Source organism: Saccostrea cucullata, unplaced genomic scaffold (assembly GCF_032062105.1).
Source record: "Saccostrea cucullata isolate Sc308-1 unplaced genomic scaffold, CSIRO_AGI_Scuc_v1 ctg967, whole genome shotgun sequence".
In the NCBI taxonomy this organism is placed as follows: Eukaryota; Metazoa; Mollusca; class Bivalvia; order Ostreida; family Ostreidae; genus Saccostrea; species Saccostrea cuccullata.
Window position 1 is genome coordinate 61,406 of NW_026940465.1, and position 27,327 is coordinate 88,732.

The following is a 27,327-nucleotide window of genomic DNA, read 5'->3' on the forward strand; positions in this document are numbered from 1 at the left end:
GACACACTCACCAGAACTGTGTTTTCTAACTTGGGAGTTGTTCCAGTTGTGCATGGAGAACAAAATTACAATACGAGCTGTTCACATTCCAGGGAAGAAGAATTTTCTTGCAGATGCACTTTCCCGGGGGAAAAAAGTTCGAATGACAGAATGGTCACTCAACAAAACTGTTGTAAATTTATTGTTCCAACAATTAGGAACTCCATGTATAGACTTGTTTGCAACTGCACAAAACAAGAAGTTGCCAGTCTATTGCTCCCCGTTTCCGGACATCAATGCTTTTCAAGTAGATGCCTTAGCAATGAACTGGGAAGGGATTTATGCTTATGCATTCCCACCACCTATTCTTGTGCCCAAAGTCTTACAGAAGATACGGGAAGAGCAAAGTGTTGTACTTCTCATTGCTCCAATGTGGCCCAGACAGTCGTGGTATCCTCAGATAATAGATCTTCTGATCGATGTGCCAGTCAAATTACCACTGTGGCCAGATCTTCTCTCTCAAAATCGCAATCAGATTTTCCATCAAAACCTAGAAACTCTCAATCTTGTAGCATGGAAACTGTCAAATTGCAACACAAGTCAAGAGGATTTTCTGAAGAAATTGCAGAAATTATGGCAAATGCCAGAAAGACATCTACACAAACAGTTTATGATGCAAGACTCAGAATATATAGCAGTTGGTGTAAAGAACAGGGTGTTAATCCCATTACAGCATCTATACCAGAGTTAGCACAATTTTTTATGTATCTCTTCAATGTGAGAAAGTGTAAACCACAGACTATAGCTGGATACAAGTCAGCAATAGCAATAGTTCATCAGAATGGGAGCAGTATTGGTACAAGTACAGAACTTTCTTCATTGTTGAAAGGTTTATTTAATAAACACCCATCTGTACGTCAGTTGACACCGAACTGGAATTTACCACTGGTTTTGTTAACTCTGACAAAACATCCTTTTGAACCACTAGAGTCAGCAGATCTAAAGTTTTTGACTCTTAAAACTGTTTTTCTGGTAGCCATAGCTTCAGCTTCAAGAGTGAGCGAGATTCATAGCCTCACTTTAGATGATGGTCACTTTAGAATAGAGAGGAAAGGAATAAAAATGTTACCAAATATGGAATTCCTGGCAAAGACTCAAACCATAAATAGACCATGGGACCCTATTTATATTCCTGCATTTGATTCATTCGCCACAGATTCAGAGGATTTAAAATTGTGTCCTTGTCGTGCATTGAAGATTTATATCAATAGAACGAAAACTATTCGGAAGTCGAATAGGTTATTTGTGACATATCAACAGAATAACCACAAGGAAGCATCAAAAGACACTATTGCAAGATGGATAGTTAGCATGGTTCGTTTTGCTTATGATAATGCAGAAGCAGCAACATTGAATCTAGTTAGAGCACATGACACTAGACGTTTGTCAACTTCCTGGGCTCTGTTCTGTGGTGTTTCTGCAGAGGAGATTTTACGGGCAGCACACTGGGCATCTGAATCTACCTTTACAGCATTTTATCTGAAAGATGTTCCAGATCATCAGTCCATTTTTGCCAAGGCAGCAATTTTGGACTCATCAAGGAGAGGGAAGCAAAAATAGGTAATTATGTACCTTTTATGTACTTTTGTCACTTACTTTTCCTCTCCCACCTCCAAACTGGGCTGCAAATTCTTTTGCAAATAGTTAAGGAGGCAGGTAAGTGGAAATATTGAAATGAACTTGGATTTTTGGGGGTAAAATCCGTGTTCATGAGATATTTACACTTACCTGCCTCACCCGGCCCTCCTCCCCTCTCGAGGAAGTTGAAAGGTCAGAACCTTTTAAGTTCGTCGAGAGAAACTGAAGAGTTATAGTTAAGGGGGATAACTGGAGGTGATACCGTAGTTACTCTGAAAAAATATATCGACGCATTGTATGGGGAACTAGAGGGAAATTGCAAATAGTTAAGGAGGCAGGTAAGTGTAAATATCTCATGAACACGGATTTTACCCCCAAAAATCCAAATTAAGCATATAGTACATGAGAAATACAAACGGTATTTTCACTCATTGTTTTGCTATTTAATTTCCAACTAATGAAAATTTTCCAGGCAGCGTGCTCCAACTGTTCATAAATTACTTTAACCTTATCCATTTTGAAGTACTACCTGACTTATTTACTTCAAAAAACGATCGTTTTTTTCCTAATCCGAATTTCCTCCATCCCTCTGTTAATGGTAAATTGACATGCAGATATCTCTTTCCATTATTTACGGTCCCCTAATCAACTAATAGCAAAGTGTTATGTGGTTAAACTTTAATATATATCAATTGTATTTAATGGCTTGAAATGAAAATAAAATAATTTTGCTTCATTTTAGGTAAGTTACAATAGTATAATATGTTCAGAAAAGAAAAGATATACATAATTTTCTTAAAATTTTTAAACTTCAAATTTAAAAGGGATGGCTTAGGACTCTGACTTTCTCAACAATGAACTTTTTACGATATTTGTTTTTACAATTTTTTGCCCCTATATTTGGACTGCTCAGTTTTAACTTCGGGCTAGTAACTTTATTGCTGTTACAAGCCTGTGGGCTAGTACTTGATTTTTTTTAATTGCACACCCCTGAGTCGTAAGGCAGTTGGCAAGAAACCACCTATATTTCAAGCCAAACAAAAGTAAGGCACCATACAATGGTAAAACTGTTTTGTAATATAACCAACTCATGTGAATTTGTGTATAAAAAAATTCAATAAAATAAAAAAAAATTCCTACCTACCGACCCTATTTTATTTCAGCATGTAACAGTAAACAAAGATATTTTTTTGTTTGGCCTTATATAAAGCAGAGAAATGCATTTATATATCAGGACAAAAATATTGGAATTTATTGCATTCTGATGTCCATTTTCAGATGAAGAGGAGTACAAGAATGAAATGGCTCACTTTGTTGAAAGAATGAATAAAGAGGTAATCAACCAGAAAGTTCCGGAATCAATCCAGTCAGAACCGGATTCAGAATCCAGACAGAAGATTTCAGTAGAGGAGGTGAAACTGGATCTCCAGTCCTCAAGTGATGAAGGTTCAGCAAAGCCCAGTCCGAGAGAAAATAAAAACACTGCCCAAAGAGAACAGGAGGTGTCTGAAATCACATATAGTTTTACTGTGGATGCAGTTCCTCCTGAGTTTCAAGAGAATGAAGAGGTCAAAGGTCAGAAGAATGAAAATGAGGAGGAAGAAGAGGAAGAGGAATATACAGAGACAATAACTACAGAGGTTCTTCTTTACCCCCTTTCTTCATCAGATGGACCGGAGAGCCCAAGAAAGATTCCAGATTTGGATTCCCCTAAAGAGCATGCTATGCCAGTTGTTCCTGTGGAGAAACCCAAAGAGACAGAAAAAGTGAAAGAGGAAATTAAAGAAAAACCTCCAGTTCAGAAAGTAGACATTGTGAAAAAAGTTCAGGAGACCAAAGTTGCAAAGACTGAAGAAAAACCCAAAGTGAAGCAAGAGAAAGAGGAGTTTGTGTTAACATTTGACGATTTACAAAATGTGGATTTCACGGGACCAAAGAAGAAAAAACCACAGACTCTGAATCTGAATGTAGAGACAAAGGCAAAGCCTGCAGAGGAGGTGAAAAGACGATCAGGTAGAAAATCCCCTGCTGTTGTGACTTCTCCTGTGTTGGTCTTGGAGGAACTTCGATCTCGATTCAAGTCCGACGGGGATGAAAACGTCTTGATCACCCCACTCAAGGAGAGTCGCAATGGAAGTATTAAGGATAGGTGTAATGAACTGAGTTTCACTCCCAGCTCTGAAGGAGAGCAGGAACATGTGATGGAGGAGAAATCCATCTCATTCATGAACTTCTCTGTTGTGAGGTCTTCTGACCAAGTCCCCAAAAAGGAGGAAAAAATTGTGATTGAGAAACTCGATCTTTCGAAAGATGTGACTGATGGTGTTTCAGGACCAGTGAATAGTGATATTAATGAAGACAGTGTGAATAACAATGAATCTGCTCCGAATTCGGCTCGAGATAGTGTGAGTAGTAAGTCTTCTCAAAATTCAGCTCGAGATAGTCTGAACAACAATGACTCTGCTCCAAATTCCGCTCGAGACAGTGTAGCCAGTATAGAACAAGAAATAGACCCACTAGGACAAATGCAACAGCAATTCCAAATTTGGCAAACTCAGTTGGAACAAAATCAAAACCTTCTGGCATCCCAACCCGTTCCAACAGACGAAAACTCACTACAACTCCAAAACCAGCTGAAGAGCCAAATTGAGATTCAGAAACAAATGCTTGCTCAAATGCAGAAAAGCATGGAGACACTAGCCGCTCAAGCTCAAACTAAGCCAACTGATTCTCCCAGAAACAGTATTGATAAGACAGAAGTGTCTAGCAGACAGGATACGATTCCTAGCCCCCCAGTAATGCCTCAGATGAGGATGAAATCAGATTCTCTGGACAAGGAGAAGAAGTCCAAGAGGAAAAGCAGCAAGAGGTTCGAACCCAAGCTGGACCCGCGGGAAGAGCTGATGCTGCAGATTAGGAATTTCCAAGGAAGAGGGGGACTTAAAAAGGTTACTTGCTATATTCAGTTTCATTTTTTTTTCTGTTTAAAAAATTTCAGAGTTTTCTACTTCCCTATCCTAAATTTTCTTAATGTAGAAAAAGATATCTACAGATTTAATTTTTAGGTCACCTGAGTAAACTCAGGTGACCTATTGCTATCTGTTTTTGTCTGTCGTCGTTCGTCGTGCGTCGTTCGTCGTGCGTTAACATTTAAACATTTTCAGCTTCTTCTCTGAAACCAATTTCAACCAATTTTGGCATATAGCATTTGTGGATGAAGGGGAACAAAAATTGTGAATTTCATAGTCCCTGCCCCCCTGGGGCCTAGGGGGTGGGGCCAAAACCACTAAAATTAGTGCAATCTTTAAAAATCTTCTTCTTTACTCCTGGACATCAAGCAGTCAAACTGTTGGTATGATTGTAATCAGAATTGAGTCCTCTACCTATATTGTGAAATTCATGGCCCCAGGGTCAGGGGTTCTGGTGTTACATGTAGGGTGGGGCTCTATTGATTATATAGTGAAAATGCATTATTTCTTTGAAAATCTTCTTCTCTGTTCCTGAGTATTAAATAAACTAATTAAGTACATAGTTATGATGAGCAAGAGTGCCTCTATTAAAATTTTGAAATTCATGGCCCCAGGGTCAGGGGTTCTGGTATTAGGGTGGGGCTCTGTTGATTGTATAGTGAAAATGCATTTATTTTTTGAAAATCTTCTTCTCTGCTTCTTCTGTATCAAATAAACCAACTAAGTAAAAAGTTATCATGAGCAAGAGAACCTTTTCCAAAATTTTGAATTTAATGGCCCCAGGGTCAGGGGTCAGGGTGGGGCTCTATTGATTATATAGTGAAAATACATTAAAATTTCTTTGAAAATCTTAGTGAAAATACATTATTTCTTTGAAAATCTTCTTATCTGCTCCTAGGTATGAAATAAACTAACTAAGTACATAGTTATGATGAGGAAGAATGCCTCTACCAAAATTGTGAAATTCATGGCCCCAGGGTCAGGGGTTATGGTGTTACGGAGTGGCTCTATAATGATTATATAGTAAAAATACATTTTATCTATGAAAATCTATTTCTCTACTCCAGGGTAATAAACAGATGTACTACCTATATAGTTATGATGTGCAAGGGCTCTTCTTCCAGAATTGTAAATTTGAAGGCCCCTGTGTCAGGGATACCCAAGAGGGGGGGGGGGCTCTAACTTATATACTGAAAATGAATTGTTTGAAATCTTCTCCTTATTATTAATCAAATATTATTGATAAGCAAGTGTGCCTTTTCAAAAATTATGCAGTGTGTTTACCTAGGGCCTGGGGTTCATGTGTGGTAGGGGCACTTATGATATCGGTGAATATTACTGATTGCTTGAAATGCATTTTTTGTTCCCCTGCCCTGCTTATGGGTATTAAGTAAACAAACTAAACAATTGCTGAGTGTATAGTTATGATTAGCAATGGTGCCTCTTTTAGAATTGTGAATGCCTTAGCATCTGGCTTGAAACATGAACCAAATTCAATCATTTGAAAGTTGTTGCATGATGCTCAGGTGACCTATAAGGCCTGTGGGCCTCTTGTTTAAAGAAATACTCTTGCAAAAATGCAAATGGCATTTGAATGCATTAAGTGCTCAACAACATTTAGATTCAATATAATTTTTTTTTTTTGCACGGTAGGTTCCAGTAAAGAAAACAAAATGGGTGTCTGGTCCAGGTGTGAATGAGTAACCATAGATACTGAGGTCATAACCATAGCAACAGGGACAGCCAATCAAGAGCGGATTCTTGAATGCATCCGTCTGCTTCACGCCAAAATATAACCTGAGTAGACACAGGGTGGAGCAGAATGCGGAGAGGGTTCAACTGTAAGGGTCAAAGGTTAAAGGTCTTTGAACCAGAAAGTGAGGCAACGTGATAAACAGAGCCAGAGTTGCTAGAAATGAATTATATTTGTGATAGTATTTTGTACTACAAAAAGGTTAACATGAATAATGATGCATATTTATATAATAATCAGTTTGTAGCAGTCTTCCAAAGAAATTTGATCAAGATTATACATTTAATGAAATGTACAATAACATTAGTAAATTCATACAATTTTCATCTCCAATTTATTCATTAATTTTAGGTTTGAAGTTTAAAGCAATTAATATATTGATTTACTTTGTATACAATGTGTTTTGGGTATGCATATCCCCAAAGATGAACAAATCAAAGAAAATAATTTTTTATAGCCTTTTAATTTTATATCTTTCAAGAAGTTTAATCACCAAAACAAAATGGTTGCTTTTGGTGTATTATTTCACCTTACAGCAAAGAGAGATAATATTTTTGTCAATAAGTATGAATTTTCAAATATGTACCAATAGATTTCATATGGTATAAATTTTATCTCTGTTTCTGTTAACAAACATGGTCATTATTGAGAACAAAGAAGTTCATTTAATTAAGAAGTTTCTTAATGATATTGACCAAGAGATATATTTTTATAATCTTTGAAGAATAAATATTATGTTTTAATGATAATCAGCCTCCCCCCTTTTTTTCAAAACCTACTTGTAGCAAAGATAATCTTAGTGAAGATTACATAGGTCCAAATGTATGGCATTTCTCTTGTATATAAAAAAATATTCCAGGATTCTGTAATATATTTTGTTTACTTTACTGTAGATAGAATTCTTCATGTTGCATTTGCTATATTCAAATGTTTCAAACAAAGTGCAATTCCATTTGACCTGTTTTCATCTTTGACAGTTCAAACATAATTATTTGTTTTTTTAGTATGTTAATTGTTTTAGATGTGCATATGTACAATATATATAAAAGAGTGTTCATAGATCAAAAAAATTGTATATATTAATTAGATTAATTACAAAGGTAAATCAATTATGCCAGTATCTCTAATATTTTTTTTAATTGAAAATCCGAATACTAAATATGGGTTTTCACAATTCATAGATAGATGGCTCTGTTGAATATTATTTGTACAAAAATATGTATTTATTTTAATCTGTGATGTAGAAGAAAAAAAATATTTGGGGCATGTTCAAACAATAATCAGATATTACTTGACAATGTACATGTATATATATTTTGATCTAAAACTTGTATATGCTGTGAGATTTTGGATAAAAAGTTTTATGATATATTTTTGATATAAGTGGAGTATTAATGAAATCAACTAATTTTGAAAAAAAATCCATAAATTTATATTCTGATTCAGAAGATGCATTAAAATGCTAAGTTCGGGTTTTTAAACATTTTAAAGCTGGGGCTGTTGGGATTTTATGAGAATTGAATTATGGGTAAATTGAAAATTTGACACAATCTTTAACATTAACCTATTCCATATCCATTCAGCATACACTAATGCCAATGTATAATCACTTGTCTATATTATTTTTTTATTTGTATATTATTATCAATTGCATACACAATATATTATATATTAAAGGCTTTGTGAAAAACAGAGTCAATAAAAGGAGAAATTTTAAAAAAAGAGAGCTTTCTTTTAATTTATTCATTAATTAAGGAGGGATTCTTCTCATATTTCTTGAATTTTAAAATTGATGAACTTTTAACAGATTCAAGAAGACAATATCATATAATAATAGTAGGGATGGGGTACCATTCAACTGTTTTATTTTAGAAGCAATGTCATTTTCTTTTCCATTGACATTAAGCATAAAAAATTACTTTTACCAATCTTGCGATGCTCAGTTTACATACGTATTTAATATGTAAGACATGTTAAGCAAATGTACTTTCAATATTTATTTTAATCCGAAAAATCTGACATTTTCCAGGATTTTTTTACGATTTTGATATTTTACGTGACAGAAAATTTATCCTGGCACGTAAAATATCAAAATCGTAAAATAAGCCCGGAAAACATCATGTTTTTCGGACTGTGGTTATTCTTGTCAGAAACCAGACAAGAATCCCACCTTAATACCATTAGAATCACAGTGTAATGTAGTTCAAGCTAGACTCTTTCCTGGAATTTTCAGAGATAATGAATTTATATGTGATAGTAAGAAAAAATCTTGCATTTCTTTAAAAAAAGGGATGGCTGAGGTACAGAGTGCCATCTATGAGAAGGAAAATTAAATTGAGGTTCAAAAACCCTCTGCTCATTCATATGAAATGCAGTTTTACTGTAAATGATTTTCCGAAAGAAATCTGTTTTACAAATAAAATAGACCAATCATAGCATAAGCCAAATAGTAATTAAGTTCTAAATTGTTCAAATCATAGGCTCTGGTTTTGTGATGGCTTGACATGAGGGGAAATTTTACATTTGACTGTAGAAGAAAACTTTGGATAAATTTTACATTGTCGGGAAAAGAATTTCTCTCCACAAGTGCAAGGATGAAATTTAAAAAAAAAAAAGACGTTTTGGGGATACATAGACCTGATGGATGATTATATTGGAGCCATAATACTGGACCACTATTACTTACAGAAATATAAAAGTCCTTCACATCTGGTGAGTTACTTAGGTGAGCATAATAGCCCATGAACTCCTCTTGTTTCTGTAGTACTCTTTATGAATCACTGGTGGTGTGAAATTGCAAAGAGCGATAACTCTAACATTGATATGAACATTTAGAAAGAGCAATAGGTAGAAGCATTTCCAGTTTAGGTTGGACTTTCAGTAATGCGTGGCATTCTCGATGCTGCATAATTAGCTTCTAAAATTTACCCAGCTTTCCTTCACTGTTGAAAAAAACATGGGATAGAAATTCGGGCAAATGCCAATTAGTGTATCGAATAACCGATAACATTGTCTCATCCGGCAAAGAGGTGGAGCTTAAGTCGTCTCATCGTTATTAACAACGATTTAAAGTTCCTGATGTTGTTAATTTCTTAACCAGTGAGAATCTATTCACCATATGACAGACGCTAAATACATAGCGCCTAGAATGCCACACCTTACTGAAAGTCCAAGCTTACCTGAAAATGGTTCTAATTCTTTCTAACACATCTCCACAAGCCTTGGGTTTCTGAATCTCTACTCTTCTCAAAAGCGGAGAGTAGCGTATCAGAAAACCCTAGGCTAGCGATTGATAGGATCTCTACGACTCTAAAATTGAATCTATGCAAAGAGCGATAACTCTAGCATTGACAGGTACCTGTACAAAGAGTGGCAAGTCCAGCATTGATAGGAACCTGTACAAAGTGCGATAACTCTAACATTGATAGAAACATTTAAGCAAAGAGCGATAATTCTAAACCTGAAGAAAGAGCAATAACTCAACATTGAAAGGAACCTATGCAAAGGGCGAAAACTCTTACATTGATAGGAACCTTTGAAAAAAGAGAGATAATTCTAATATAACTTGATACCTATACAAAGAACGATAATTCCAAATTGATAGGATCCTATAGCAGCGAAGATGTCTTCAGTAACCAAAAAGGTCTATATACTTGAAAGTGCATACACGATGTTCTTTGCGAAAAATGGAGGCAAAATTTCGGAATTTTGAATTGGTATGATATTAAAAAATAAAAATTGAAGAAAGATAAATTTAATACTGTATTAAAGCTAATCCATAGAACATAAGAATCAAAGTACTGTGAGTACTGAAAGACGGTGGCATGAATGGTTGTTTAACGTCCCTTTTGAGAATAAATTTTGAGCAGCGAGGAATATTTTTCTGGCTAGCAATTACTGCGAAAACGGATTCTGAATTAAGGGCGTGTCCCGCAGTGGGAGTCGAATTCGCGATATATGACTTTTCGCAGATGTGAAAGAAGCGAAAAAATTATGTACGAATTGACTTCTATAGTTTGCATACGAATATACGAATCGGTTGGTGTACGAGTTAGTTGTAGTTTGGCTTAACTCAATGAATATTCATTAGGCGAGAGATATTGATAACGGCAAATATCAGGAATTAGGCTTTGTGTCCATCAACGAAATGTCTTTGAAATAACTTGAAAGTATTTGTTAACTATGTACATTTTATTTTCAAACATAGAAACGTGTCTACTTTCATTATTTTGACTCTGCAAAAATCTCCGCTAGGGTCCCCATGTGTTTACATGTTGTTTAATATTCATAGCCCAGACCAGCAGCAATAGCCTGTGGCTATATATAGCCACCGTCTAAAAAGAACAGAGAGTACATGTGTAAAGAGAAAAATGCAGCCTTTAAATATGATCACAGTTCTAAAATACCCCCCCCCCCCCAATGAAAAAAACATGTGTGGGAAGAAGGGGAGGAAGGGGGTGTAAAAATGACCTGGAGCTCGTGGGAGGGGGGAGGGGGCTCAAAACGACGGGCGGGGTTGGTGGTTTAAAAATGAGACATGCTCTTCGAAAATATATTCCATTGCATATGTACATGTTTTTATTTCTTCGCAAAGTTTTCATTTTTCCATTAATCTCAAATTCATGTACCTTTGATAGTAACGGATTTATTCGCCTAACATGGAACCAAGATAAAAAAAAAAACCCAATCATTCAAGATGGAAACTTTCAAACATCTTTGACATGTGTTACCAATATAGTTAATAAATTTCCTAGGACGATGGGGATAAAATGTGTTAAATTGAACCACGATTGCTTGATTTATTGAAACAGCTGATTTTATATTATCATATTGAGAGACAGAATTTCAATTTCCTACTGCTGGCTCACCTAAGCAATATCCAAACTCCTTCGATGCTGACAATTTTATGTTAAAATGCGAATGGATTCACGTTTTCCCGAGACCAAAAAAATCTTCTTTGGTGCAATTTTATAGTTAGCTTGACAGAGTGAGTAATTTAAATATTTTAATAATTTAAGATAGAATTTCAAATTTGATTTATTTGTATTTCAATTAAGGATGCAAGATAATACTCAGTAGTCATAATCAATACGCTTCATATCGTTTTATACGATAAAATAAAGTTTGATATAAATACAATTTAGTCTAAAATAACGAAACAGTCTTGAAAATTTGAATTGAGATATAAAGTACAGATGTACTTCAGATTTTTGGATCCTTTAAGAAGAAAATAAATGTAAGTATGTGTAAACGTACTTGAAATTAATAAATCTTTGGAGAAAAATCTTCTCTCTCTCTCTTTTGAAATACCATTCTTTGTGTATTTAATCATACTTAGTAAATGAATACCCCTCGCTATAGCATTTCGTCTGTCTTAATATATTTTTTTTTAATTTTATTTTTTTTATTATCACTTATTTAAATTGCCTTTTTGAAGAAAATATTGTTGCAATACAAATCTATACGAAAAAAGTATAATATTTCTAATGTTTTGCTGACCCGGCATACAAAAATCGATGTTTGACTGCTGAGGGAGATGTTGGACCGGTCGAAGAGATGTTGGACCGCTTACGTCACAGAATTGGCGGAGCTTAATCTCCTTTTCTTCTTTTGTTGTTCATCAGTGACGGACCTGAGGTTACATCACGGAAGACAGTATAAAATACGTGTATGTCAAAAAAAAAAAATAATAAAATAAAATAAATAAATAAAAGAAAGGTATAACAAAACATTTATTGACCGAGTTCTCGGGCAAAATACGTTTTGTCAACCCTCGACCAAACTGTCTGCCTTCGGGCTAACGGCTTCAGGCAGACAGTTTATTTGTTCTTGGGTCCGACAAAACGCATGTTGCCCGAGAACTCAGTCAATAAATGTATATTAATTAACGCTTCATAACTTTGATACATTTTTCAGTTTAATTTTATCAATATCAAATTTTTTGCAAGTCTACATTTACATGTAATTTAGTAGAGAACGGGCATTTTGATAAGGGCGATAACTACAAGTGTAAAATTTATAAAAAAAAAAAAAAAAAAAAAAAAAAGAAAAAAAATCTCTGTTATAAGAGAGGTAACTCTCCTTGAGATAAATGGAAAGTCTGCCAAAGTTGGCTTTGTTTACAAATACTGAGCTAAAATCTGAGAAATACATTTCACTATGGGGTGTTAAAAACCATAGTTATTATAAAATTCAATAACAACGTCTGCATGATTACCTTTACTTTTTTATTTATTATTATTTTTATTTATTTATTTTTTTTTTTTTTGCTTAATTGGCAAGGAATTTTTGGTAGTTGATAATGTTCCAACTGAAAATGTATGACTGTGTCCGCGAAACTGAAAATTATTTCTTACGGGTCTGGGTACAGAACAAAGAAGTCAATTTGAAGAACTTTCTTGAAATTTATACCATACGCCTTATGCATGTTATGGTAAGTTTGAAACTGGAGCATGCAATTCAGCACAGGGGGTGAAACATGTGAAAGGTGTCTGTTAAATTCACCCTTTCGTCAAGTAATTGCCTACCTCCGTTTATTTTGTAAAAAAGAATAAAACAGCGTATTTTGTCTAATATTTACCCGAATTTCGAAGTTAAACATGTTTAAACAAAGCAGAAAAGATGAAAAAAATCTTTTCTGCATGGAACAGAGATTTCCCCCCAAAATTTTTGGCTACCGAGGTAAAAATCTTGGACCCGCCCCTGTGAACGACGGGTTATGAGACCGCTTCCTTATGTAATATTGATTAACGCCATTGGGGGTCGGTTTAAGATTAACGCGCTATACATTGCGTCTTCTCGCCACCCAATTCTCTTTGCATATCGTCAACCTTTATCAAACAATTCAGCCATTGTTTGCCCGCGGGATGGCGATTTAAAACGCGACTTCTAGCTATCCCAGTCTAAGTCAAATGATAATTCCATAAACCTTCCAAAATGCAGTGGTTGAAAGTGATTAATCAAAACGGTTTCTCGCTAAAATTAATGTTATTTTGACCCTTGACCCACAGGCCGGGGAGAAAAATGTAAACAAACCAGCACAGGTACATTGAGCGCAGGTAAGTTTAGCAAGTTTTTCCATTCATAAGTTTGATTAACAAAGCTAATATTCTTTCTATTTATCAAATGTAAACCTGTTTACACAATTTTTAGGCCGTGACTAAAAACTTCGACGAGGGAGAAAATTTTTATTCTCCTCGCGTGTGTGTTCAAACTTTCCCCCCTTGCAGACGACATCTGTGTGATTGGGCACACACGTGAGGGATAGCGTACTAGGGAGAGAGAGAGCAAATGGAGGCTGCAATATTTTCCCATCTTTCTCCTCCTTGCGCTCGGTAGTAACACCGCCATACCTCTTGAGTAGATGGTACATCTAACATGTAGGTAGATATTAACGCTTGGATTTTTCATGGGAATAAGAAAACCAAAGTTTTTGTGTTAAGGAGGGATTTTTACCACGGTACCCCTCGGCCATCGATTTTAACAAAGGAAAAACCTCTCTTTATTTTGACTGAGGAAATCTGGGAAATAAACGTGTTATTTTAAATTCTGAGGTAAGAGGTAGTAAATCTGTTTATTAGATTCTGTTGATCGGTTTGAAGTTTAATTTTTGAGTTTAAGGATTTCAGTGTTAAGTTTAATTGATATTTTGTTGACGTTTTGATGTTTTTAAACCTGCCTCCTGTCAGATTGTGTTTAAAGGAAATTTGTCGAAAAAAAATTACATACCGTTTTTACGTCTTTGTAGAGGTAATTATTCCATGATGTGAATCAGGATTAATTCACATCATTCAAATCAACCATTAGATAAAAATTATTTAAGATAAATAGATGAATTAGTTTATAAAACTGATGTGTGTTAAAACGTTATACTAGCGTAATTTTTTTGTTCAGTTTCACCATGTGTTCACGTTCTCTTAGTTGCTTTCTACGTTCACTAGCTGCATGGCAAATATCGTGGAATATGACTTTACTGGATTATAAGTATAAACCTTCTTTGTTTTAATAATATGAATGAAAACTTGCAGTAAATTCAAAATTTAAAGAAGAAACGACAACTGTCCCTTCATTGTTAATACGAAGTGCCTTAAATTTTTGATATGTAGGGCAGGCACATACTCCCTCCCTTCTAAACCTTTTACGACCCCCCCCCCCCGCTGAAAAGAAAATATTCATGCAGCATAATCATTTTGGCAATTATCTAACGTTATGAAGATAATTTGATTTGCCGACTTGTATTAATTTTCACAGAAGTTCAGTATTTATCATAAATAGAAGGTTTTAGACAGATTTACAGATAAGGCACTCCAGGTACATTGTAAGTACAGTGTAACCCAACACCCAGACACCGCGAGAAGAAAAAGTTATCAGATACCAATATCACTTATTCACCGCCGTCCGCATTCCGGAAAAAAATAGCTATTGCAAAAAAGGGCCATTGTTTAACGAGAAAATTTTTTTTGTTTAATTAAAGTCCACTGAATTTGATTTTTTTCAAAAAAAAATCGTAGAAAGAATTTTGTGTGAAAAGGGTTAAGAGGGTTTCAGAGATGCTTTTAAACGGCTGAACGTATGAGAGAGAGAGAGAGAGAGAGAGAGAGAGAGAGAGAGAGTTTGTGTTTATAATGTATATATAACTGTTGATCAAGTTACCATTTTAAACACACTGGTGAAACTCGAGTTTGAATTCTGCTTCCTTTGCTGTTTTTAATTGTTGTACGATCGCACGCGCGCGCCAAGTAATATATTTAGACAAAAGGTTGCCAGATTTTTCTATCCAAGTCATTAAGCCTAAGCGCTTCCATCATGCGAAAAAAGAGAAAGAGAATCATGTATTTAATGTAAGGACTGGTACTGTATCACATCTGTTTGGTTTCAGTACCACTGAGATATTGCTCCGACAACTGTTGTCATCGTGTGTTCTCTCATAACTTATGTTGCTGTACAAGTTTGTTGACTTTTACTGACGTACACTCAGTCATCGTATACAAGGTAATGTAGAAATATCAGGATTTGTTCTCTAGGAAATAGGGGTCAGATAAGGGGGTGTTACGTGGAAATTTCAGGGTTTGTCCTTTAGGTAATAGGGGTCAGGGTTGAGGAGGTGGGGGCGAGTGTAAGGTTGAAATTTCAGGGTTTGTCCTTTGGTTAGGTGGGGTGTTTGGTAGAAATTTCAGGGTTTACCCTGTAGGGAATTTGGTCAGGGTGGGGGTGGTGTAAGGTGAAAATTTAGGGTTTGCCCTTAAGGGAATTCGGTCAGGGTGGGGGTGGTGTAAGGTGGAAATTTCAGGGTTTGTCCTTCAGGGAATTTGGTCAGGGTGGGGGTGGGGTAAGGTGGAAATTTCAGGGTTTGCCCTTCAGAGAATGGGTAAGGGTAAGCGGTGTTAGGGGGAAATTTCAGGATTTGCCCTTTAGGGGAATGGGGGATCACGATGGGGGAGGGGTGTTAGGGGGAAATTTCAGGGTTTGCCCTTTTGGGAAATGGGGTCAAGATCGGGGTGTTAAGTCTCTGACATAAGGTTACCAATGGCCATGAATCTTCTCTTCCCTTAAACAGATAAGAATATTTGAAACCGTTTCGTGGAAAATTAAACTGAAAATCCCATTCAGCACGTTTTCATCACCTTGAGATAAGACCCTTGAATAGGATGGAGTTCACAAAAGGTTATCGTTAAGGGGGTAAAACAAAAAAAAAAAGAAACGGAAGGAAACAACATTTCCGAAAATGAAGCCTGTCATATAGCAATCGTCCATCTCTTCATCAAATCTGCAGACGATTCAGAGAATGGCTTTGATCTCTGACCTTGTTAATAAAAACATTCCTGCTGCAAAAATCATTGGCACGTGCCCGCAGACATATAGCGATACAGCAGGTGCCAGCTCGCTTTTGCACTTCAGGCATTTGAAATAGACACAATTATCAAAACAATATCTTTATAAAAAAAATTAATGAGTAAGATCGTTTAAATTCCGCGCGCACTTAGGCATCAAAATATCACTCGAAGCTTTCATAATCTGGCTTCATGAAATACTTTTATAAAAGTCAATGTTTATAAAGGTGCATTTTTCAAATTTACAAAATATTAATTAATCAGGACAGAGAATCCTAAATATTTTAATGACCCATAATATAAATTCTTGTATCTAAACATTAAAGGTGTAGACCTTCATAGAACTTATTAAACTTAATTTATATTACTTTCCAAAGAAATTATTTAGATTCGAGCTAGCTTTTGATTTTTTCCCCAATCGAAGCTCATCTCTGCTAAGAAGAAGAGACCCCTTAATTGCGTTCATATGACGTCATCGTTAAGACCGTCTTAGTAAATAAAGATTAATGGCACCCCCATTTGCCTTTTCTTTAAGCAATGACGTGTTAACAGGCCTCCTTAAATGTTTCCTGAAAATCAAGCGGTCGTTAAGACTGAGATATATTGGTTCTCATCAATAAAAAAACAATGGCACCGCTCTCTGCTGGTCAGTTGGAAATCATTCAGCATTTTACCGTAGTGGCCTACGCAATATGGAATGCCAGAAATCAGAAACGTACTCTTAAAGACTTCACACATCGCTCCCCAAGCCGCGCGATTTACGACATTATAACGGAAATGACATTTTTATGTTGCGTGATCTAACAAAGAAGAGTTAAAATCTTTAATATTACGTTGGTTCCTATAAGCTTTTGGTTTCTTCATTGATGGCGTATTCGGTTCTTTATATTTTCTTTTTAGCTGTGTTAATAAGATTCCAGACTTCGTTGTAAAACTTAGTGGTGGCCACATCTGAATCTATTTTCTGTTATCCAAGGTCGGTGATGCGCTATCAAGAATTCTTTTGTTTGAAGGATCAAAAGAAAGGAAATCTGGTTCTCACGTACAAAGGAAAATATTTTCCTTTGCTGCAAAATCGGAACAATCCTATTAAAATTTAAGTTACACGTGCTGGTTAATTCAGAATTCTTAGATACTTTTAGGTTAATAATATTCATAGACTTTCATGTAAGTACTCGATGGACTATTTGATTTTTCTTTGCCTATTGCATATTGCTGATAATGGACTTTTTTTATGTTGTCTCTTTAGTTATCTAATTTACGCATTCACAAGCTTAAAAAGAATGAAAATACCGGTTGATGCCAGAAAATTATAGTCTTGGAAATGAACGGTCTATATAGATTGCAGACAGCATAATCACGTCGGAAATTAGTGATTCCAAAAAAAGCATAATGTTCTCCAAGTTTTAAACGTCATGAAAAAAATATGAATTGATTTTCTTCGGATGTTGTTTTGGTCAACATTTGCCGTTAAATTTTTGTTATCGTACATTGTTTATCAGATGTAGACCGCCGTGGCGTGAACTGACCGCCCTAGGGGTCTCTTGTCCGTCAAGTTGTCCGTGAAAATACCCATTAGTTATGTGGAGGTCTGCTGATAGTCGTACAGGTTTGAAGCATATGCCCTCTTGGTATAGATTACGGATATATGTGTACGTGCTGAAAGGTCTGCCTGTCACGTAGGTAAAATTGTCAACAAATATTGAAAATTTTTACTTAAGCAAAATTTTCAAAATTTTGAAGATGAAGTTTTAGTCTTAGCAACCATTATATTGCTGTCCTTGGGAGTAAATGCCACTTGAACATGTATAAGAAATTTGTCATTTTATTATTAGGGCTATATGTGATCTATGTCAAATCTTAATATAAACCAAGATGGAACTAAAATAACCCGACATTTAGGCTTAAAATGATAAGTGTTAATAAACTAAATAAAGCAGAATACGTAATAATTTATTAGCGTCATCCAAATACCGGGTATTTAGAATTCTGCTCTATAAAACCATTTGTGTGTTCTTGTAAGTCATATAGCAGACTTGTACAGTCAATGTTTGAAGCAAAAAGTGAGACAAGGGAGACAAAATTGTAAGGAAGAGGAGCATTAAGGTACATGTAACTTCTTTCAGTACCTTGTTCAGATAACCCTCTAAAATGGTTGTCGATCGGTTGTTCTTTTGTACTCATACGATCGTTTATAGTACTTTTTTAATTTCCTTCGAGGCACCAGAAATCATCAAGATTCAAGAGGCTTCTGTTGCTGACCTGTTCTTATTTTTCTGATAATCACAGTTCTTCCTTTGGCACCAGAAACTCCCGAGCCCCTTATATTGTCATTCCCATTGGCCAACCCCCAACGGCCAACGCAATACCCCAAAATGTACCTTGTACCATTTAGCAAGAATCATACCGAGGTATAACGATCGAATGTACATATAAGGTGTTGGTATTGGTCAAAATTATGCTCTCTCTCTCTCTTCTAGTCCGAAATATCTGACGTTTTCCTGGCTTTTTTTTTTTTTTTTTTTTTTTTTTTAATATTTTGATATTTTACCTGCCAGGAAAACGTCGAAATATTAAAACAGTGAAAAACCTGGAAAACTTCAGATATTTCGGACTTGCATTGTGACATTTTGAGCAAAAGGGCAGGTCGTGACCGTGTAACACGGAATATACGGGCAATTATACTTGTATGTATTTCAGAACATTCCGAACTGCATTATGTTCTAAATGTACATTATATACAATGTATTGATATGACAGAAAGGTATTCTTGTAAAAATTTCAAACACGCCGTTAAAAATATTTTATTAGCTTAAAGAATTTTTTAAGCGTACAGTGACAATAATTCAATAGCATAATGTGACACAGTTAAAAATTTGGAAAGAATACTTCAATTATAATTCTTTGAATGATAATTAACTTTTTTATGTATAAAAGACAATTTTGCCTTGACATTGAGCTTAATTTCAGACAATGTTTGTCACAGATATACGTAGTAACAAATATTGATCTAAGTTTGTTAGTTATTATATATATCATCATAGAGCCGACATTATTCTATCTAATATTCTGATTTTAAACTGAAGCATGCCGAAACTTAAATTGTAACAGGTCAGGTCAAAAAATTTGCATTCAGCGTTTGCTAAACATCCATTAACTCATTATATGGCCTGTAAGTGAACTCGCCAGAGTAAATTAGATTTATGCTTCGTTACCTGAAAATAGATTTACAGACTAAGATAAAACCAGAAGTGTTCAGAAAAAAATAAAAAGCCAGAGGTGTATCGATAAAAACATAAGATCGAAGAACATTTAATCTATAAAGAATTACATTAATGTGGAGTTTAGCGTGGGGTATTTATTTAGATATTAGTAAAAACTGTTAGTAAGCATTTATGCGAGTTGTGATCAAATATTCATACCTGTATTAACACAATTCTACAAAGTTGTATAATGATATTAACGAGGTGTTGAATGTAATTATATAAAGATATAAATATACCCGTTTGTACCGATTGATTATTGAAACCTTATATTATTTTAGCAGGTAACTCAGTCAGCACAAATACTACGATCTAGACACGACAAAAGTGAAACATCGCTGAGAGAAGCAGAAAAATCGAAGTCAAGGTTTTTTCATACAAGGAGTGATTTGAATCAAAAGACTATTCCAAACAGCCAGAAGAAATTTAAAAGTGTGACAATTTTAGGAAATGGATACATTGAGATTTTTAGTTTTGGACTTGGATTTTGTACCTGGACTGAAAGTACACTGTGCAAAAAAAATTTAGTGTGGACTAAATGCGACGGAGATAAAAAGTATTAAGGTAGAGCGATCGGAACTGTAGAGGAACACTTCCGGAAAGATGCAAAACAACAGTGCGGACGAAACGGACACAGAAATGGATGGGGGAGGGGATAACAGACCTCTGACAAAAAGAAAACTTAATATGAAGCGTCGGCTAAGTCCGTACAAATTCAAAAGCGAGGAACTCGAGAAATTATACCAAAAGTACATCTACAACCTCCAACAATCCGCTCTTCGGTATACCTTGGGCGTCTTCATACTTCTCACAGCAACACTGTCAGCCCTGGAGTTTGCGTATATTCAGGATGTTACTATTTATGGCATCTGTCATGGAGTGATGTGTCTTATTTTCATCTCAATGTTCATTCTATTGCTATCTTTTCTTTTCAATTACGAATGTATGCGAGAAGTCCATTTTAGAGTCGTGGTTCACGTGATTTTGTTTTTCATGATCTGCTTTGCTGTGCTTTCGTTTCCGTTTGATCTTGACCATCCTTTGGCGCCCCGCCCCATGTATACCCACGCAGACGGCGTGTGGCAGATTGTCTTTGTAGTGTTCATTATTTACTCGCTGGTGCCGCTGAGGACATTTCTGGCTGTAGTTTGTGGCGTCATTCTACCAGTGAGTCACGTGATTGTTTGCATCGTCACGAAGACCGGAAGTGATTCCAATTGGTGGCGGCAGGTAAGATAAAGACCTAATACAATTCAAACAAAAAAAAACTTTTTAATCAAGTTCGAGATGCATGTTTAAATGTTTTTATTTGCCATTAATCACTCTGCCCATCGACCCGTCCTTTGGTGACGTCAAGTTCCTCGTTTATGAAAGAAATTATCATACATATACATGTATCATACAATATTGAAGTTACCTCCAATAAACTCATTGCAATGTGATAATGATCAAAAAATAATTTGCTAAATTATAAAAATTTATGTCTCTGACCATCTTCGCTACAGCCAAGGGTTTCTGATACGCTACCCTCCTCATAAACCCTTGGCTAGTAAAAATGGACCCTGATATAGTTTCTGAGTTTCTCGACTAGATTCGAGCAGGGAGTACTGTACCTGAAGTAATTCTCGCAACACAGGTGACCGTCAAAGCCCATATACCTGTTATCAAACACAAAATCATTAGTCGCATGCATTTATATGAAGACGTAACGTTGCTTATGATTGTCAAGTGATCAATTATATAAAGTCATTAATGCAATATTTCTCGAACAGTGTGCTTTAGTATGGAACGCCATAGCTGCCTTAAGGTCAATTTTTGATGATATGCAGTTGTTAAATCATTATATGATGTGGTTATATCGTAATATGCAGTTGTTAAATCATTATATGATGTTGTTAAAACATTATATGATGTGGTTTTATCATTATATGATGTGGTTAAATCATTATATGATGTGGTTATATCATTATATGATGTTGTTAAATCATTATATGATGTGGTAAAAACATTATATGATGTGGTTAAATCATTAGATGTGGTTAAAACATTACATGATGTGGTTATATCATTATATGATGTGGTAAAAACATTATATGATGTGGTTAAAACATTATATGATGTGGCTATATCATTATATGATGTTGTTAAAACATTATATGATGTGGTTATATCATTATATGATGTGGTAAAAACATTATATGATGTGGTTAAATCATTATATGATGTGGTTAAAACATTATATGATGTGGTTATATCATTATATGATGTGGTTATATCATTATATGCAGTTGTAAAAACATTATATGGTGTGGTAAAATCATTATATGGTGTGGTAAAATCATTATATGGTGTTGTTAAAAATGTGAAATAAAATCCAAGTTTGCTGAGTCTTGGAGATAGCTCTGTTTCAAATGGCATTATATAACTTATGGACTGGAGGTTCAACAAGTAGCTCTAAACTTATCTTTCAGCAAAAATTGGAAGTTCTTGCTTTCATGTAAGAAATTCATTTTTTTTATGATTTTGATGTTAGACTTCAAAATCTATCTGACTAATGGGGCATAATACATACAACCAATCAAAATTTGATTCAACTCCATACTCCATTCTAAAACTCCCTTCCTTGTCTCTAGACGTTGCGTTACATATTGCCATTACATAAATGTCAACATGTTAACCCAGTTCTAGGAGACTCAGAGATCGAGCTAAATTGGCTTACACCAAGATAAGGTTACAAGTGCATCTCAATACAAAGTAACTCCTGGGGAACTCATTAAATTAAAATGAAACAGATGTACAATGTATTTTAAAAACTTATTAAATCGACAAATTGATCAATTGGAATTTTTGGGATATTTTATATTTTGTCTATGTAGACAATATCACAATATGAGCAAATTTAATATAAGCATGAGATCAAGTAAAGTCTGTATGTAACTTTTTATCAAACTATGCTATAAATCTATTCTAGCAAATATGGGAAACAGGAATTATTAAACCTCATTAGCAGGCCTAGAAGGGACTCAATGACAGATATGGGTTAGCACTGAGATCAGAGAGTGGAGGGGTAAATTGGCCTACATTGACAATTTTACAGGTACAACTGCCCTCAGTGGTAATGACTCATACAACAACATCATATAAAAATACAACATCATATAATGATGTGACCACACCATATAATGATATAACCACATCATATAATGATGTAACCACTGCATATAATGATTTCACAACATCATATAATGATTTAACCACATCATATAATGATATAACCACATCATATAATGATATAACCACATCATATAATGTTTTAACCACATCATATAATGATTTAACCACATCATATAATGTTTTTACCACATCATATAATGATATAGCCACATCATATAATGATTTAACCACATCATATAATGATTTAACCACATCATATAATGATTTAACCACATCATATAATGATAAAACCACATCATATAATGATTTAACCACATCATATAATGATAAAACCACATCATATAATGATTTAACCACATCATATAATGATTTAACCACATCATATAATGTTTTAACAACATCATATAATGATTTAACAACTGCATATCATCAAAAATTGACCTTAAGGCAGCTATGGCGTTCCATACTTTAGCTTTGACACTGCTTTATTACTTGTTCAGGATAAATCGCACTGACTGTATCGGCAAACTCGGATTGTTGTAAAATCCATTCAGAGGTCAGCATGTCTGCTAAAGGCAGATTTATCAAGTTAAAAAAATTCCGTGACTACATTCATTCTGATATATAAGAAGCGTAACAAAAAGCTCTGAAGAAAAAAAATCACTTTTAAGGAATACGAGACAGATTTCAGTTTGTAGTGAAACAAAAAGCTCTGAAGAAAAAAAATTCACTTTTAGGAAATACGAGACGGATTTCTGTATTTTCTTCTCTTAGGCAAGACAAAGAAAAATATTGAAATCGGATCTTGATCCAGACTGAACAGAAATTAAATCCAGGTCTCGTGTAAAAAGTTAGAGTTTGTCTGTTTGCTGTCTTGAACATGCTAGATGGGTTCTGTATCTCGTGAAAGAAAAATAACGAGAAAGTCTAGCCCCTGTTGTGTTTATAAACGTGGATAATCTTATTAAGCCCCGAAATACCAAAGATTTTTTTTTTCGTTTTGTTTTGTTATGTTAGCAAAATTGAAAATATTTTTCCAAACATTTTAAAATATTTTGCTAAACAATTTTGAATGTTTAATCAAGCTACTAAAGGAAGTTAAATATACCAAGATGACTTCAAATAATTTTAAATGAACCCAGAATATTTCAATTTTTCAAGAATTTTAATTTCTTTCTTTACTATACGTGCTGTTGATTGAATTTCCATTAAATCAAATTTAAAAAAAGTCGCATTATATTCGATAAAAGCAGGGGAAAAGTGATTAAATTCATGATATAAAGAATATTGATTGTAAAGACATTATCTCTTGGTTACATAACGGCAACTAATATAATGATTCGGCTACAGCATGGTCCCAAAAGGTAATCCATAAATAAATAAATAATTTAATTTGTAGACCCAGTAATAACACTACTCTGTACATCTGTTTGACAAAAAACTACGAATGATTTACAATGGCAAAGTTCATGTCCTCGTCATATAAGATTGATTAAATCCTATGTCCGAATCATTTGCCTCTTTTTTGTAAATGTATATATCTGTAAAAGAGGTAAAGAGATTATGATGAACACACAATTTTTACAGTAAATGAGTTATTAGATTTCATTTAAGGTCACTTGTTCATCAAAACGATAAGCCTAGTTTGATCTGTTGGGAAAAATGGGAGTAGTTACGATGTATCTTTATAAACGATAAACATATGGGAAAAAACCGTGAAAAATTTCCCTCCCTCCTTTGAAATAAAATAATAGTACACGCGAATTGTGTACTTCTATACAAGTAGGTGAGTGGATTTGTTATATTACTAGGATAAATAGTTAATAGGCAAACGAAAAGGGAATTGTCATCAATTGGTATTTTGTAAAGGGGACGATATTTTGACTTCATTACTATAGTATATCTTTCACGAAAGAAGTAGCTGCAAGTCCTTAAGACTATTTGTAAATAATTTTTCTTGACTTGAGCAAGTTATTTATTTCTTGAAATTGCAAAACATGTTCTTCAGGGGAAATGAAAATCAATTTGATATCGACAGAAGTAAACAGTTAAGTATTTGGTGTAAAAGAAAATTAGGTACTCGACACTTAAATGCTGCTGAAGATATTTGCTGGGAAAATATTAAAGTCTGCTCTCTAAAATAATTAAACTTAATAAACTCAGATAGCTATCTGCACCACCCTCAAAAGAGGATGAGTAATATTAAGAGTTTTAAGACGGTGTATCGTTTCCGAAATAACCTCTTCTCAAAAATTAAATTACATGTATATACATTAGTATATCTATATATCAGGCAGGTCTAAAGGACATGGTAGGAGAAAGTTATTACTCCCTTGCAACAGAGATTAAAGGGGGAAAAAGTAATGCAATCATCTGTACATGTGTTTTTGTGATATCCGTGCGAAACGGAAGTTACTTTATATGAATCGGGATCGATGTCCAATTATATCTTGATTAGATAAATTGTGCTAGCGCTCTTTTCGAAGGGATGGCAATTCATGCTTTGCTTTGCTCTTGTTATTTTGTATGTCACGATGTTTTGCCTTGAACGAATTGATTTAAAAATTCTCTTACTACTAGTATGTACTATTATACTAGTCAACATAGAAAACAAATTATGGGTTTCTTTGTCTTCATGAAAACAGTTTATTTGTTCTTATTAAAGGGTTACTATGGGTGGGTCTCTTTGAATTTAGTATGCATTTTTCTACCAGTTTAATAATAACAGAGGGCAAAAAGAAAGATCAGACTTTGACAAAGATTTGTGTAATCGCACAACTGACGCGTACTTATTTGACGGCCATGCGTTAATTACTCTTATTCTAAAGGATGTTTGATATCATGTGATGATTTAAAGCACGCAACAAGAGTCTTAAAGATGTATATTCTGTAAACTAATTTGTGACTCCCTTTCATGTTTGGTAAAAATGTATAGAATCAAACACGTACATGCAAATTGTACACTGTCGTGCGACGGAAAAGAATCTTGTTTGATTGTATTCAACATTTTGTGACTCCCTTTCATGTTTTATAAAAATGTATGTAATCGGGTTTGATAAATAAAAAACATCAAACCTCCTTTCTTAAAAAATAAAATGTTGGATATCCATTTTCTCTGATAAATCTTGTTTCGTTAAATATGGAGTCTCAACCATTGCGATTCTTTAAGAAAAATATTCTCTTAAGAAAATTCAACATTTACTGAACACACCCTGTTTCAAATACAGTTTGGTTTATCCTACGATTCTTGTTCTTTCTTCCTTTTGTCACGTTGCTGTTGTAAAACTCATTGAGTTATTATTCCCCTGGCTGTGCTTTCGGAATATCTATGCACTTAAACATATCGAATGGAAGTTAAGCGTATGATTGTTTTCCAGTAATTGTACAATAGTTTTACGGCAACTGAGCACCATGGGAGAGACATATGATGATTTCTTTTCTTGTAATATACGAAAGGAAGACGTACAACTGTCTTGACTTTAGCATTAAAGAAAAACGTGGTCATAAAGAAGTGATATGGAACCTTCACAATGCATTCTTTTAAACCAGTATTTTTTTTTTTTTATACATGTATCATTTATTTACATTGTACTGAATTAACATTGTATTAAGTCTTCAGGGGATTTGAACACCATTCCTTATGACCTAGAATTCTATATATCTCGTACATAGATTTGTCTTCTCTTGCTGCATAACTGTAGCTCTCTGGTTAAAGAAATTCGGATATGTCAAATAAACGATAGCGCTACAGTGCTGCATCTCTGTCTTTAAGTTACACAGTCTTGGCATCAAGATTATTATGTGTACATCTACATAGTTTCTTTCTAAAGTTTGTCAATTGGTTCACTGCTTAGAAACCCATAAAATTTTAAACTCTTTTAACTGTCAAATTTTTTGCAGTAGAACAATATTTGTAAATGGCATCAAAAGATCTATCTACGTGATTTTCCACCAAGTATTCCGAGTGTTTTGAACGTCTGCTTATAATTTTATACGATATTGCTGTCATTTCATGGCCTTGTATAATTTGTAAAATTTCCAACGAAATTTTTCTGTCTGTCTAAAGAGCCTTGTTCCATCATACGTATTTACTGAGGGACTGACCATGCATATGACTGTGATCGATATTGATTTGGACAGAACCCCTACATTGGTCCCTTGGAACAGTATTCCTCCAAGGATTCCCGCCCCCTGGCATCTCCTGAAATATTTGTTTTATCATATCACGGCGGGTGTGACCGGTCGTCAGCCTGGGTTATGCTCACTCCTCCATGGCACCTGATCCCACATTTGAAGCTCTGGAGGTCCGTATTTGCTCTGCCCCTACTTTGTGTTGTTTAATGGACTTAGAGCTTGGATTCTGATCATTATTTCCGGTTACAATTACAACTACATACTGTAATGAATGATAGCAGGCAACAGTAACATTCTTGACAGATGATCCATGCATGGAATACATGTTATTATGTAACTTACTAAAAAAATATTTTTTGGAAGAAAAGTCTGATTTTGACACACAATTAGTCGAAAGAACCAAATGATATTTTGTAAGGCACTAGAAAAGATAAAGCTCAAGATCTCGTCCATCAAACTGGCATTTTATGTAAAGAATACAGAGTTTGTTATTGATGTGCTATCTGAAAACGTTGTTAATTGTTATGAAAACAATCTGCAAGGGTTATAAGTTAATGCATTTGTGGAAAGAAGCATCGTAAAACATC

At 34.6% G+C, this 27,327-nt stretch overlaps 2 protein-coding genes across 18 annotated transcripts in view; both read left to right on the forward strand.

The window, feature by feature from the left end:
* Positions 1 to 8,063, forward strand: part of LOC134255454 (protein cordon-bleu-like) — a 60,225-nt gene extending 52,162 nt beyond the window's left edge. For all 15 annotated transcript variants that reach the window (XM_062737990.1, XM_062737986.1, XM_062737989.1 and 12 more), the window contains 2 exons: positions 2,896 to 4,565; positions 6,240 to 8,063. In XM_062737990.1, the coding sequence (XP_062593974.1) occupies positions 2,896 to 4,565; positions 6,240 to 6,290 (1,721 nt within the window). In that variant the 3' untranslated portion in view covers positions 6,291 to 8,063. The remainder of the gene's footprint in view (positions 1 to 2,895; positions 4,566 to 6,239) is intronic.
* A 5,160-nt stretch (positions 8,064 to 13,223) lies between these two features.
* The window catches only part of LOC134255453 (uncharacterized), a 43,232-nt gene continuing 29,128 nt past the window's right edge, over positions 13,224 to 27,327 (forward strand). Inside the window, exons 1-2 of one of the 3 annotated variants that reach the window (XM_062737985.1) lie at positions 13,224 to 13,397; positions 19,714 to 20,662. In XM_062737985.1, the coding sequence (XP_062593969.1) occupies positions 20,036 to 20,662 (627 nt within the window). In that variant the 5' untranslated portion in view covers positions 13,224 to 13,397; positions 19,714 to 20,035. Of the gene's footprint in view, positions 13,398 to 13,576; positions 13,893 to 19,713; positions 20,663 to 27,327 lie in introns of those variants that run through there. The other 2 variants (XM_062737983.1, XM_062737984.1) reach the window with 2 other exon arrangements.